This window comes from Esox lucius, chromosome 15 (genome assembly GCF_011004845.1).
Source record: "Esox lucius isolate fEsoLuc1 chromosome 15, fEsoLuc1.pri, whole genome shotgun sequence".
Classification (NCBI taxonomy): domain Eukaryota; kingdom Metazoa; phylum Chordata; class Actinopteri; order Esociformes; family Esocidae; genus Esox; species Esox lucius.
This window is the reverse complement of record NC_047583.1, coordinates 33,139,371-33,155,724: the sequence shown is the minus strand read 5'-3', so window position 1 is coordinate 33,155,724 and position 16,354 is coordinate 33,139,371. Positions and strand designations below refer to the sequence as shown.

The following is a 16,354-nucleotide window of genomic DNA, read 5'->3' as shown; positions in this document are numbered from 1 at the left end:
CTGGCATTAATTTCTGACAACTGCGTCTATACATTATTTTTTTATTCAGAACATGCATGTCACGGAAGGCTCTGGAACTGAAATGGCAATCAGCGTGGATAGGATGATGATTAAGGGGAATTGTTCTCCTTTAAACCTTTTCCTTGTTTTTTATGTTTCTCTCGTTCTTTATTTTCTCTCTATTCCCCACTCTTCCTCCTACCAAACTAATCATACCTACGTGTGTTGTTTGTCCCCTTTCTTATTTGTCACTCCAACCTTCCCTCGTCCCTTCCTTACCTCCACCTACTCCCCTGTCTCCTCTCAGGCATGAGCAACCTCACCTTCCAGATTACACCAGACTCCAACAAGGATAGTGAAAGCATCCAGATGGGGCGCGACCTCAAGCTCTCGTGCCACGTGGATGCGCAGCCCCAGGACAAGGTCAACTAAATAATCCTTAATATAAATCTGAATACTAATAGCAATATTATGAATAATTGCCACCATTAATACCCCTTAAAAAAATTCAAAATAATATAGTAATATGATAACGGTAAGACCCTTTTTAAATACCATATGATACAGAATAAATTAATAAAGTTTAGACAGAAATTTAGACATGAGTTTGTTATACCAAAAACAGTAAAATACAGTTAGGTCTGGAAATGTTTGGACACTGACCCAATTTTAAAATGTTGTCTCTGTATGCCACCACAATGGATTTGAAATGAGATGCAGTTGAAGTGCAGACTTTAAACTTTAATTCAAGGGGTTGAACAAAAATATTGTATGAAAGGTTTAGGAATTGCAACCATATTCATACACAGTCCCCTTATTTTAGGGGCTCAAATGTAATTGGACAAATTAACACAATCATAAATAAAATTTCCATTTTTAATACTTTGTCGAGAATCTTTTGCAGGCAATGACTGCTTGAAGTCTGCAATGCATGGACATCTCCAAAAACTGAGTTTCCTCCTTTGTGATGCTTTGCCAGGCATTTACTGCAGCTGTCTTCAGTTGTTCTTTGTTCACAGGTTTTTCTGCCTCAAGTTTTGTCTTCAGCAAGTGAAATGCATGCTTGATCGGGTTGAGATCAGGTGATTGACTCGGCCGTTGCAGAATATTCTGCTTATTTGCCTTATAAAAAAAATGTTTGGGTCATTTTCCCTCTGTAAAGTGAAGCTTTCAACTTTGATGAATATGGCTGAATCTGAGCAGACAATATATCCCTATACACTTCAGAATTCATCTTTCTGCTTCTGTCTTCTGTCACATCATCAATAAACACTAGTGACCCAGTGCCATTAAAAGCCATGCATGCACATGCCATCACACTGCCTCCACTGTGTTTTACAGATGATGTGGTATGCTTCGGATGATGACCCGTTCCAAGCCTTCTCCATACTCTTTTCTTCCCATCATTCTGCTACAGGTTGATCTTACATTAATCTGTCCAATGAATGCTGTTCCAGAACTGGGCTGGCTTTTTTTTGAATGTTTTTTGTAAAAATCTAATCTGCCCAGTCTAATTCTTGAGGCTGTGGTGAGCCCTCTGTATTTGGTCTTGTTAAGTCTTCTCTTTATGGTACACTTGGATAATGATATGCCTACCTCCTGGAGAGTGTTCTTGGCTGGATGTTGTGAAGGGTTTTTTCTTTACCATGGAAAGGATCCTACAGTCATCAATTGGGATGCACCGATACCACATTTTTTCAGACCGAGTACGAGTACTTATATTTTGGTACTTGTTAATACAGAGTACCGATACCAAGTACTCAAAGCTGCACTAGGTAGGATTTATTCAGTAAAGAACTAATGTTTTGTCCCCTATAAACATGCTGTGGACCGGGTTCAGGTGTTTCCACGATTCTCTCATCTTTTCATTTGAAGAAAAAGTCAGTTATTGTTACTTATATTGATATTTATTGATAGTTATTGTATCACTGTCATTCACGAATGATAGAAAAACAACAGCCAGTGGCAAAAGCCATACAGTTCATTGATGCTATTTGTGATGGAATTAAGCTTCATAAGAAATGTTAGTCTGTTTAACACAATGCTTAGTGGTGTCTAGCTAAATATTCAAACTTAGCATGATGTTTTTGCATGACAAAATGAGGCGACCAGAGGCGACACAACCATCAAGTTTCACTTTTCATTATGTGCTATCGGTGTGGTATCGGGATATTACATGAGACCTGTATTGGCCCGATATTGGTATCGGTGCATCCCAAAATTCATCCACCACTGTTGTCTTCTGTAGATATCCAGGCCTTTTTGTGTTGCCGAGCTCACCAGTGCAACTGTTGATTTAGTCACTCATAATGTTCATGCTATCTCTCTGATGGATGAGACATTTTTTGCAGCTTAAGGATGGCCTAGAAGTTTCGCTTGCATTGAGAGCTCTTTTGACTGCATGTCGTGGGTTCAGAGCAACAGCTTCCCAATGCGAGTGCCACACCTGGAATCAACTCCAAACCTTTTACCTGCTTAATTGATGAAGAAATGACAAAGGAATAGTCCACATCTGTCCATGGAACAGCTTTTGAGTCAATTGTTAAAAAAAAAATTGTCCCTTGCAGAGTCCACATCCCGCCCCGCCCGGGACAGAAAGTACAGAGTTTTGAATGTACATGCGGAAAATGTAGACGTACATGCTAGTGGCCTACATGTCTACATTGTCATAATGCACAATTGAAATTATAGATGAATTGATCCTGTGCCATTTTTTTTATTAATAGTTTTTTTTGGCCAATTTGAGATCCGGGGCTATTCATAAAAGATCCGGGGCTATAGCCCCGGACGCCCAGCCCTAACGACACCACTGGTCCCTTGAATAAGGCTACATATTTAAGAGCTGTAATTCCTAAACTCTTCCTCCAATTAAAGCTGAGAGACTGCACTTTAAGCCCATATTTACTGTAACTTTAATATATTTTAGTAAACAGACAAAATAACAAAACTTTCTGGATCTAACTGTATATTACAATACATTAACATCATGAAATATGTCATTAGGTCAACTACACGTGGTACAAAAATGCGGCGCCCATCTACAACTCTGAAAGCCTGATCGTGCTGCGCAGTGACCCGGACATGGCGCCTGGAACTAGCAGTCTGGAGATCGTAGATATGAAGTTCCGTGACCAGGCCACCTACAGCTGCGTGGCCAACTTTCCTGCAAGCACAGTGCCAGAGCTGAGGATGGACGTCAATATTACCCAGAGCAGTGGTGAGTCGGCAATAACTTCTGTTTTATGCACTCCAGGCAGCAAAGAGCTTTTGCATTGGTTAAGTTAAGGTTAGGGTGACAAAACTAGGTGTTGAGAAAAAGACACAAAAGAAACAGCTTACAAAAGGAACAGCTAAAGGTGTTCAGATGGAAAAAAAAGCCTGGTGACATTAAAGCCTGGTGATCTACCTAGCATTATCCCCAAATGACAGAGTTTATCTGACAGCCAGCTTCTGATCTTCACCAAATCTGAATTGAGCTGGCAAACTACTATCATCTAATCCATTTGTGGAATAAAAAGTACTGAATCATCTTCTTACAAAATAATATAACAAGAATCTACACAGCCCTGTTAAAATGCCAGGTTCTTGTGATGACAAAGATAAATCATGTCAAAATAATAATAACTAACTCACAATAACCTGGTTGCATAAGTGTGCACACCCTTAAACTAATACTTTGTTGAATCACCTTTTGATTTTATTACAGCACATATTTTTGGGTTGGAGTCTATTAGCATGGCACATCTTGACATGGCAATATTTGCCCACTCTTCTTTGCAAAAGTGTTCCAAATTTGTCAGATTGCGAGGACATCTCCTGTGCACAGCCCTCTTCAGATCACCCCACAGATGTTCAATTGGATTTAGGTTTAGGCTCTGGCTGGGCCATTCCAAAACGTTAATCTTCTTCTGGTGAAGCCATGCTTTTGTGGATTTGGAAGTGTACTTTGGGTCGTTGTAATGCTGAAAGGCCGGGCTTGGATGTTTTTCTTAGTAGGAAAAGGCTTCCGTCTTGCCACGCTACCCCATAGCCCATTCATATGAAGAATACAAGAGATTGATGTCACCCAGCCAGTACCTGCAGTTCCTTTAATGTTGCTGTAGACCTCTTGGAAGCCTCACAGACCAGTTTTCTTCTTGTCTTTTCATACATTTTGTAGGGACGTCCAGTTCTTGGTAATGTCTCTGTTGTGCCATATTTTCTCCACTTGATGATGACTGTCTTCACTGTGTTCCATGGCTTTTGCTCTGAGATGCAACTAAGAAAATCCTACAAGAACAGCTGATCTGTGTGATTAATCAGTCACTTTAATATGGCAGGTGTGTAATGACTTCTATTTAAACGAGTTTGAATGTGATTGATTAATTCTGAACACAGCCACATCCCCAATTATAAGAGGGTGTGCACTTATGCAACCAGGTTATTGTAAGGTTTGTATTTAAACATTTTCCCCCTCGAAGATTTCCGTTTGTTTTTCAATTGAATTATTCACATTATAGGTCACATTAAAAGTGGAAAAAGTTCTGACATGAACTTTTGTCTCATTCTTTTACATCACAAAAACCTGGCATTTTCACAGTGGTGTATAGACTTTTTATATCCACTGTTTCATATCACTGATACATGACAGGAAGAGGAGGATTCATAATATACTCCCTTGTGGCACTCCACCACTGATTAACCTGGCCTCGGACAATTTCCCATTGATATTAACTCTAATTAAATCTAACTAATGCCTTCTTCACTTAACTGCCATTCTGCTAAAATCAGGCACTAATCTTGAAGAGCAATATACGGTTATCTGCTGTTTCAAAGGCTTTCTGAAGGTCAAACGTCCCCATGTAACAGAATTGTCTATTACTGTATGCATCTCTTTACCAATATTTTCTGCTATAAAGAATTAACAGCTCTCAGTAGAGAGACCTTCTAATACCAGAATGCAGATCATACATTATGCCATTATTTGATATTTATTAGTAACTTAAAAATTATCTATTAGTAATAGATAATTTTCTCCAGGACTTTGGGCAGGACTCATGAAATAGACAATGGCCTATTTTTTACTTGGCCAACCTTGCTGCCTTTCTTGTGTTGTCACTTCTAGTGTGTCTTCTAATCCAGTGATGCATTTGGAAGGTGCTCAGAAGGAAGCAGATTGCAGATGGAGGATCATGTGACCGCTGTTCTCCCACATAGTGATAATAAAAGCTGGCAGATGGCTTCCCATTGTTCTTTTATTGCGATAGTTAAAGTAAATCCCAAGTGTTCCCAGATGTCTATGAAATATAATTTATATTGTAACGTGAAAAATTACTGAACTTTTCCCCTTCCAAAAACATTAATTTCATATTTTACAAAGCATGCTTTGGACTGGTGTAAGGTGTTTGAAAATTCATTTAAAAGTATTTTTTTATGCTCTGGCAAGTATGAGTATAGGATGAGTGAAAACATTTTGAGGATGCATTGACAATTTTCTAGCACTTTGTTTGTGGATCAAGGGTTAAGGTCAAATCTACTTTTACTTAATACAAGCAAGTAAAATATTGAAATAGCAAATTTTCATGATAAAAATCCTAAGGAAGCTTATTAAAAACCTTTTTTTTATTGATTAGTAGAAGTGTTAATGTTACAGAAAATACGCCTCCCTCTCATTTTAGTTTACTTCAAGAAGGTCCAAATGAGACAGAGGGGGTTGTATGGGGCTACAAAGTGGGTAGCCTGCTACTGCAGTCTAGTCCAAATCTCCTGTCCCCCACTGTCTTTCCTTAACCCATATACATTCACCCTTGAGGTCCATTCCACCATTTCAGACACTTTTAATGTCTTATAGCAGTTTTTAACTGTATTAGTTTTGCTGGGAGCGAGGTTTCAAAAACCTCCCCATACATATTTTGTTTTAATCCTAAACTGGCAAACCTGATTAATTTAATCAAAGGTTCAAGAATTAGTTGGCTAATTGAATCAGGTTTGCCAGTTTATGGATACAAGACAAGAATGTGGAACATCTAGCGAGAGCAAGGAGTGGTTCGGGGAAAATCCAGCCTGGAGCGATTCAAGCTCAGTACTTTTCCTGTGTGTTTCCCACTCTTGTGATCTCGTCCTCCACTCACCTTCCCTGGAGAATAACAGTTGCCCCCGTTTCTCCCTTTTCTTTCCAATTTTTGGAAACACTTGAATTGTATGTCATGAACAAAATGTTCTTATGGTAACCAGGGCAACCACATCAAGTGAGATAACTCATCTACCACATCTGTGCAAACAAGTATATCAAATTGCAAAAACATTGTAACACCTCTGGGTTGTTGGAGATGGATATAGAAGGACTCAGGCTCAGAGGGGTGACCAGTCCTCTTCTGGCTGTGCCAGGTGAAGATTACAATTGTGGGCTGAGTCTAGAGTTTATTTAAACTTAGTCCAGGTCGGAAGCATGACCAGATGGACAAAGAAAGTGACAACACAGGGGAGTGGGAGGTGTCAGCACAGTGGCAGCTGAAATTGTCAGGCATCGTGTCGATCTGCAACGCAACCAGGAGGACTCTGGACAGCGTCAGCAACGGGTCCCCCAAGCCAGGTACTCCACCGATGTGGGCCAGGACCTCATGCCCTCCTAAGTTCAAAACGGGAAGAGACTGGGAAAATTCAGAAAATGCATTCCTCATATTAACAAGGATTTATAGTGGAGAAGGAGAACTGACCCTACTCCCACAGCACAATAATATAGCAGTGTAAGACCTTGGAACTGAGACAGGGGGGTCCGGCGACAATGTGGCCCTATCTGGGGGAGGCCCCGGACAGGGCCCAACAGGCAGGAAATCAATCCACCCACATTGCCAAGAATCAACCAAAGTGACACCCACCAACCGCAACCACCCTAAATGAGGGCCAAGTATTGCCAACAGAGTTTAAAAGCAATAAGTTGTCTGTCATCCACTTCCTAATATCTGAAACGCATGCTTCCAAAGTAGCTAATTTTGGAGCTTCTCTATGCTTCATTGAAATATATAATAGTGTGTCATCAGCATAACAGTGAAAGTTGACATTGTGATTCCGGATTACATCACCCAGAGGCAGCATATATAGTTAGAACAATAATGGGCCGAGAACCGAACCTTGAGGAACACCAAAACATACCTTTGACTTGACAGAGGATGTGCCATCCACACTAACAAACTGATAACTTTCAGATAAATAAGATTTCAACCAGGCTAGAACCTGTCCACGTAGCCCAATATGGGTTTCCAGTCTCTCTAAGAGAAGGGAGTGCTCAATAGTGTCAAAAGCAGCACTAAGATCAAGAAGCAACAGAAAGGATGCGGAACCTTTGTCTGAGGCCATTAGAACGTCATTTGTTACCTTCAGTCTCAGTACTATGATGGGTTCTGAAACCAGACTGGAGCATTTCATAAATCTTATTTGTCTTCAGGAAGGCATTCAGTTGTTGGGAAACATTTTATGAGAGGAACAGGAGGTTGAATATTGGCCTATAATTGTTTAATATGTCGGGATCTCTTTTAGAAGAGGCTTAATTTACGCTATTTTAGTGAGTTTTGTACACATTCGGTGTGTCCCCATTGACACCTGGTCAGGGGGGTTCAGGACATTCTCAAGACAACTGAGATTTTGGGGACTATAACTATTTAAGGAGGAGTCAGTTATTTGTTTTCTAATGGTGATGATCTTTTAATCAAATTAGTTCATGTATTCATTACAGCTAAAGTGAAGACCCACTTCACTTGTTGAGCGTTGCTTTTTTGTTAACTTTGCAACTGTATCGAGAAGAAATGTTGGATTATTTCTGTTCGCCTCAATCAGGTTGGAGAAATAAGATGATCGAGCAAATGTGAGTGATTTTCGGTATTGTAGTGTACTGTCTATCCAGGCTTGTCTGAATACTTCCAACTCTAATTTTCTGGAGGCTTGCTTGAGTGCTCTAGTCTGTGTACCAGGGAGCAAGTTTCTTGTTGCGTATTTCTTTTGTTTTTAGTGGTGCAACCGTATCTAAAGTATTTTGCAGTGTTGCGTTTAGATCCTCGATTTGATAGTTTGCGTATTTATTTACTCTGTCGTTGATGAGCAAACTTATAAGAATATCAAGGAATCTATTTGTAGTCCGAGAATTTATAGTATGGCTTCTGAAACTCATTGTTTGTGGAGCAAGTGGATTTCTTGTTTTAACGGTAAATGTAATAAGACATTGATCCGATAATCCAGGATTTTGGGGGGAAATTATTAGATCTACAATATCTATTTCTCGTGACAGGACTAAATCTAAGGTGTGATTGTAGCAGTGTGTTGGACATGTTGGATAAAACCCACTGAGTCAATTATGGCTTCAAAGGCTTTTTGAAGAGGATCATTGGACTTCCATATGAATATTTAAATCGCCAAAAATTTGAAGGTATGTGTATGTCTTTGTAAAACCGCCACACTTCACCCATATACTATATTATTGCAATGAGACACTTTTCCGACGCCATTATAACTATTATGACTCTTACTACTTCAGGTTGTCACTACATCCAACTGCCCAATAGTGTTTCCAGATCCGCCCTCCATTACCTCGCCCATCACCCCCCACGAAATTTGGAACATTTGTGTCACATTCGCAAAGGCAGAAAAACTATTGGCTGAAGTTTGCAAAAGACCATAAGGACTGGACCGTGTCAAATGTTCAGCTTTGCCCAACACCTTGTCATCTAATGGTTAGACAGAAACCTGAGAAGGCCTGCAAGTCATTGTGTCTCACACCCACTGTGAAATTTGGTGGAGGATCGTGATGGGGATGCTTCTGCAAGGCTTGAATCGGGCAGATTTGACTTTGTGATGGATGCATGAATGAAGTAAAAGGTTATCCTGGAAGAACACCTGCTTGGTTCTGCTCTGACAATGTTCCCCAACTCAGAGCATTGTTTTTTCCAGCAGGACAATGCGCCATGCCACACAGCCAGGTCAGTCATGGTGTGTATGGAGGACCACCAGATCAAGACCCTGCGTTGGCCAGCCCAATCTCCAGACTTGAACCCCATTGAAAACCTCTGGAATTTGATCAAGAGGAAGATGTATGGTCAAAAGCCATCAAACTAAGCCGAGCTACTTGAATTTTTGTGCCAAGAGTGGCATAAAGTCACCCAAGACGCATGAAAACTGTGATTAAAAATCAGGGTTATTCCACCAACTATTGATATCTGAACTCTTCCTAAGTTAAAACATTAGTATTTTGTTGTAGGTAAATGAATATGAATTTGTTTTCTTTGCATACTTTGAGGTCGGAAAACAATGTATATTTTTTCAGATTATTTAGACCAGTTGTTATTTTTTACAAATACATATTCTAAATGACAATATTTTTATTTGGAATTTGGGAGTAATGTTATCAGTAGTTTATAGAAAGAAAAAAAACTGTTCATTTTACTCAAGCACATCCCTATGAATAGTACCAGAGAAACGGATAGTTTTACAGTGGTCTCTTAATTTTTTACAGAGCCGTATATGTAAAAGATTTCATTTTGAGTGCACTGTGCAAACCTGCACTGAGGTATTTTATAGTTTGCAAAATAGCAGTTGTATTTGCACAATTTACAAATAATATGAAAGACATAAAATTTGGCAATCATTGAGCGTTACCCTTTTTGTACAATAAACATGTTACATTACTTCAAATTATAAAAGCATTCTGATTTAATTTTAGTTTGCTATTCAGTAAATTGTGCACAGACATTATTTGAATATTAAATATCCAAAATGCAAATACATTTTAAAAATTATAAATACCTAATATACATTCTCACAAAATGTAAATTTTTATGTCTTTGTAAAACCGCCACACTTCACCCATCTGTGTGAGAGAGAAACACACCAATACCAACATTCTGAGGCAGGATAGGGTGCATTTAGGGAGAGCAGTGAATCACATTATTAGGCTGTGGGATGAGAAATCATATAAAAAAAAATCCATCCAGATTCAAGTGAAATGTGTTTGACAATAATCGTAGTTAGCTGCATACTGGTGAATGCAGGGGTTGCATAAATCACAATGGTACTAGCTGTTCAGCTTTCCAAGTTGTATATTTGATTTAAATTTGCTTGATTATAAACATATTACATAGATCATCCTTCAAGGTTGATATTCCTTCATTTACAGTAAACATTGCTTCTTGTTCACTGAGTTTGCCTCTGTTCAAAACGTTTACATTCATGTGAATCATGCAACGGGCTCTTCTGAAAGTGCACAGTATTCAGTATAAGCCACGCTGACGAAGATTCTGTTTTTTTAGGAAGACCCTACATGGATTACCAAGGACATTTCTTTGTGTCAGGCTTTAACGTTTTTAAAAGGTTAAGTCGTCCTGATGCTGTTGAGCACTATGCATACGAGACTAGAACATCTCTCATTCAACAGCTACCTTCGGGGGTGGGGGACCGTATCATTCTGTGGAACTTGTTTTGACTGAGATGAGTCGGTTATGATATATGCCAGGTTGCGGAACACTGGAACATGCAGTTTAGAACTGTGCAGGCAGCTGATCGTTAATGTGACACTGACACAAAAGGTGTATCTTACTAGCAATCACGCTTGCTTGCTATCAAACATAAAAACGGGACATCAGGATGAAATGGCTCACTGCCCTAAACGCTTCAGCAGGGAGGCTGCCTGCTAAAGAGGGATGAGGTGAGGCGATAAATTTTTTGGGAACATCGTCAGCCATTGGTGCTCATCGACAGCAGTGTTGGGGGTACAGGTGCAAATGCTAGCCATGCAGCTAATGCTATCGCTACCAAATCGCTTGCTACAAAGTTGCAAAGCACTTCACACTTACACCTACAGACAAGAACACCAGCTTAACGTTTCCTGTCAATGAAACACAAAACCTTGGACGCCATGCCAGCCGTAATGACAGCATTTAAACTTGCTTTATCATTTGATGTCTCCACTGCTATGTGTCCACAGATGTTCAATATTCTCCATGTACCAAAGGCCCAGCTGGTGCTTAATATGTAAATGCTGACAAAGAGGTTGCGGTAGTATATGAGCTGTGATTGTTGGTTGTAGTCTACTGTGGTGTACTTTTACACTGCTTGGGAACATGCCATGTCATACGTCTGTTTGCGTATGTAGTGGTCTTGTGAGATATATGCTATTGATTTTGGATATTCAGTATGGTCGAATTTGTCTTTTTATTGTTTTAGCCCTAATACAAAATAAATTGGGCGTATATTACTTTACATGAATAGACGCAAGGACAGTAAGTTGTATGGACCAATTCTAAAGAAAAAAAAAAATTGGTTGTTGATTATTATGTTGTGGCATCAAAACTACATTTTAAAATCTACAAATGATCACACACTTGATTCAAGCATTCGATTTGATTCATTATTATTTTTTATTTTACCATGCAGGGTTTCAGCGAAACTGTGGTAAGCAGTGCTGTCTATCTCTTTATATCTCTCATAGTAGGATCTCATGTTAAAGAATCCTTTACTATTTGCAGATCAGTAAAGTGGAAACCCTGTGGTGAAAGCCCCATCCCTGCACTGCTTGTACCTACCCAGTGATACTGCACAAGGTGCAATGTTTTGGGAGTCATTTTCGACCTCCCCCCATTCCCTGCTGTTGCATCTCCTAGTCCTGTTGACAGCGTTGATAGATTGAGTATGTGGGTTTGACCTTGACATAACATTTTTGGTCCAATAAAAACACATTCACTAATTTCAACATCTAATATCTTCTGTCTCTTCCCTATTCTGTTTTCTTTCTTAAATATCTGGTTTATCTTTTGGTCTCCCTCGTTGTCCTGTTTTCTCTAAATCTCCCTGTCTCTGTCTTCCCCATCACACTGCCTCTTCCGCTATATCCCTTTTCCACCCTAACAGTCACTCCCCCGATTTTGACGGTGCCGGCGGGAGGCCAGGTGGTCAGCGTGAGGGAGGGTGGCACGGCAGAACTTGTGTGTCTGGTGGACGGCAAGCCCCGTCCACCTGTCCTCTGGTCACGAGCCGACAAGGACCTTGCAATGCCCACGGGCGAGTGGGCGGTGGAAACACGTGACGGACGCCTACGGCTGACCAGTGTCACCCGTGACCTAATGGGTGCCTATCGCTGCCAGACGGCAACTTACAACGGCCTTAACATCAAGCCACGCCAGGCGCAAGTCCAGCTCAATGTGCAGTGTGAGTATTACATTTCCAATGACACATCTGTTCTTTAAATTTGGAATTATGTGTTTTCCATGATGTGGTTTTTTTCTTATCTGGCAACTTTCTGTACATGGTGTGCTTTTGGTCGTGCTCTCACACTGGACTATAGTATGTAAACCCCCAATGGGGATTATCAAACAAAACAAGGTCGCTAATTAACAAATGGAATAATGCCTTTTAGAAACCAATGCCGCTAAGTATGGCAGCCCTGTTTATTGTCTGTGCAAGCCATTAGTGACAACGCTACTTAGGCTATTAACGACGATCCCCCCTTGGTTACATTTAGCCTTCTTGTTTGTGCATGGTAAGAGTGTTTATGCCTGCCGCGCTTCAGTAATGCTTCCATTATGAAGGGGCTTATTTCAAAACCCTAAAAGCCTCCGCATTCATCAGCATTTATCTTCTGAGATCTAGGAGATCTCATCTTTTGAGTTCTGGGGTTCTCTTTCACTTTATTTCTCTTCACTTGACTATTGCACAACGCATGTCAGAGAATTATTGACTGTGCATTATATGAAGTTGCAGGAGTCTTTTGAAAATCCCCACTCCCCACTTTCCATCATGCACAGTACCGGAACCCTGGAACTATCTAATTCCTATATATTTTTTTTTCTTCCTGTCCTTCTAATAGGATTCAGACCCATGATATGAGGTGAGGGCGGTTAATAACTAGGTAATCCGGAGGTGTTTCGGCCCTCCAGGACCAGAGTTGAATAGCCCTGTCTTAGAGGCCTGTGTAAAAGGTTTGTTTTTGTGGGAATCGTGAATAAAAAAATCTACTGAAGGGCCATAGCATAAATTCTCAACTTGGAGGCACAATAACGATTGATTGACAACTCCGGGCACACTGCACATAGCCAAATAGTGTTGTTGTCTTGTCTGGACGCTGTTTATAGCGGTCAGCCGTCATCTTGATGCCCTTCGTAGTCCCCTTCGAAATAAGGCTGTGCATCTGTAATTATAGGGGACTGGGAGAGAGACAATTACCCAGACAGGTGTGTAGTTATGTCTGAACACCTGTTACTCATGCGCTATGCTAGAATAACCCCCCCCACACACACACACACACACACACTGGAAACTGCCATACTTAAAAAAGACGCCCAAATTACAACATACCAAAACTGCTTTAATTCATAATTTCTTTGTACGCAGCTTTTCTTCAGATAGCATGTATTTCCCACTAAATGTGAATGCAGCATTTCAATTTGAAATGTTGTATGGTCTCCCATAGTTCAATCTGTGTTATTCCATGTACCTTTAGCAAGCTGTGACACCTTGCTAGAGGTAAGCATATTAACTATTCCATATTGGCAATTTTTGTGTATTGGTGTAATTCAAAAACTGGATACAACATCAACATTTTTGAAGTTGAGATGCTTGATTGCCCATGAAACAACCACTAGATTCCCACCCCTAGGTTCTCACCACTTGATTCTGCTAGTGATTCTGCTGCTAAGTGAAAAAGGTGTGCATTTTTATATATACAGTTAGGTACGGAATTATTTGGATTTTCATAATTTTGGCTCTGTAGGCCACCACAATGGATTAGAAATAAAACAACCGAGATGTAATTTAAGTGCAGACTTTCAGCTTTAATTCAAGGGGTTGAACAAAAATATTGTATGGAATGTTTAGGAATTGGAACCATTTTCATACACAGTCCCCTTACTTCAGGGGCTCAAATGTAATTAGACAAATTAACACAATCATAAATAAAATTTCAATTTTTAATACTTTGTCGAGAATCTTTTGCAGGCAATGACTGCTTGAAGTCTGCAATGCATGGACATCACCAAACACTGAGTTTCCTCCTTTGTGATGCTTTGCCAGGCCTTTACTGCAGCAGTCTTCAGTTGTTGGTCTTTTGTCTTCAGCAAGTGAAGTGCATGCTCGATCGGGTGTGAAGCGCCATCCAATCAATTTCGCAGAATTTGGCTGAATCTGAGCAGACAATATATCCCTATACACTTCAGAATTCATCCGGCTGCTTCTATCCTCTCTCACATCATCAATAAACACTAGTGACCCAGTGCCTTTGAAAGCCATGCTTGCCCATGCCATCACACTGCCTCCACCATGTTTTACAGATCGTGTGGTATGCTTCAGATCATGAGCCATTCTCCATATTTCTTTCTTCCCATCATTCTGGTACAGGTTGATCTTAGTTTCATCTATCCAAAGAATGCTGTTCCAGAACAGGGCTGTTTTTTTTGCAAAATCTGGCCTTTCTATCCTTCAGGCATATTAATGGTTTGCACCTTGTGGTGAACCCCCTGTATTTGCTGTCATGAAGTCTTCTCTTCATGGTAGACTTGGATAATGTTATGCCTACCTCCTGGAGAGTATTTTTCACTTGGCCGGATGTTGTGAAGGGGTTTTTCTTTACAAAGGAAAGGATCCTACCATCGTCCACCACTGTTGTCTTCTGTGGACGTCCAGATTTTTTTGTGTTGCAGAGCTCACCAGTGTGTTCTTTTTTCTCAGAATGTACCAATCTGTTGATTTGGCGAATGTTTCTTACTGAGTGAGAAAGTCCGTCCCTGTCTGACTGACTGACTACTCAATGTCATTCACGAACGGCTAATTAGCTGTTAAACTGGCCAGTGGTAAAAGAGGATTTGTTCAGAATAGACAACAACTTTGCTGGCTCCAACCTTCTGTTGCTACGGGAAGCCTAAAATGTAACTGTTTACTGTAGTGATGGCCAAACGAGGCTTCATTAGCGTTATTTTAGCACCATGATACTATGCTGGCAGCACTAAAATTTTCATTATCACAATAAAAGCCATAATTGAAATGTATAAGGCCATATAGTAAATCTACAATGTAAAAAAAACAACAGACAAGAACAACATTGGAACGGACTTTAAACATAAAATTACAGACTAGATTGACAAACTAGATTGTTAACTATATCGCCTTATTTAGTTCAATGATGGCTGTTTTCAAAAAAGATTATCTGAGTTAGCGCTGCTAGCATAATATCCTGCTGCTAGAAGAACAGCCATCACTAGTTTACTGTTATATTGTGACTATTTATGGTGGATTTTCTTTTGCCTGAGGTTCAGGACAGACAAAAACTTTGTGTAGCTACGTAATAGGAAACCAAAAATAAAACAGTTCTGGTGGATATTAGGATTTGTTCAGGATAGTCAAACACTTCGCTGGCTACACAATTTCATCTTTTCACTTGAAGTAAAAGTCAGTTATCGTCACCTATATTGATAGAGTAGTTATTGTAACAGTGTCATTCACAAACGGATAATAAGAGTTAAAACGGCCTGTGGCAAAACCCATACAGTTAATGGATGCTATTTGTGGTAGAGGTAAACTTAATAAGAAACGTTACTCAGTTTTACACGATGGTTAATGGTGTCTAACAAAATATTCAAACATGATGTGATGTGAATACATGACAATATTATATAATGTCAATATGCTATGCTGACACACAGCAACTGGTCAGCTTTGTGGCGTAGAGGTTCGATCTCTATGTTCTATTGTAGGCCGGCTGAACTAGGCTTGCTTGGTTTCTTGTTTTTTTCTTGCATTGAGAGCTCCTTTGACCGCATGTTGTGGGTACCGGGCAACAGCTTCCAAATGCGAATGCACCTGGAATCAACTTCAGACCTTTTACCTGCTTAATTGATGATGCAGTAATGAAGGAATAGCCCACCCCTGTCCATTAAATACTTTTTGATTCAATTTCCTCCTTTCCTCCAATTTGAATGTGAATACCCTCAAATTGTATCTGAGAGACTGCACTTTAAGACCATATTAATTATTTAACTGTAACTTGAATATTTGGTGAACAGCCAAAATAACAAAACTTGTGTCAGTGTCCAATTATTATTGACAGTTAAAGTGAATAACACTGATAATCTTATATCATCTGTCAGTGGGTGTGATATATTTGAGCGACTTTGACAAGGGCCAGATTGTGATGTGATTGTCATGGGCGACCAAGGCTCATTGATGAACGTTGGGAGCGAAGGCTGGCCCATGTGGTCCAATCCAAAAGACGAGCTACTGTAGCTCAAATTGCTGAAAAAGTTAATGCTGGTACTGATAGAAAGGTGTCAGAACACACAGTGCATCACAGTTTGTTGCGTATTGAGCTGCGTAGCCGCAGACCAGCCAGAGTGCCCATGCTGAC

At 40.0% G+C, this 16,354-nt stretch overlaps 1 protein-coding gene across 4 annotated transcripts in view; it reads left to right on the top strand.

Annotated features, from left to right (window-relative positions):
• Positions 1-16,354, top strand: part of LOC105030282 (MAM domain-containing glycosylphosphatidylinositol anchor protein 1) — a 439,262-nt gene that overhangs the window by 286,244 nt on the left and 136,664 nt on the right. For all 4 annotated transcript variants that reach the window (XM_013133057.4, XM_020053829.3, XM_020053828.3 and 1 more), the window contains exons 8-10: positions 308-423; positions 3,004-3,217; positions 11,872-12,168. In XM_013133057.4, the coding sequence (XP_012988511.2) occupies positions 308-423; positions 3,004-3,217; positions 11,872-12,168 (627 nt within the window). The remainder of the gene's footprint in view (positions 1-307; positions 424-3,003; positions 3,218-11,871; positions 12,169-16,354) is intronic.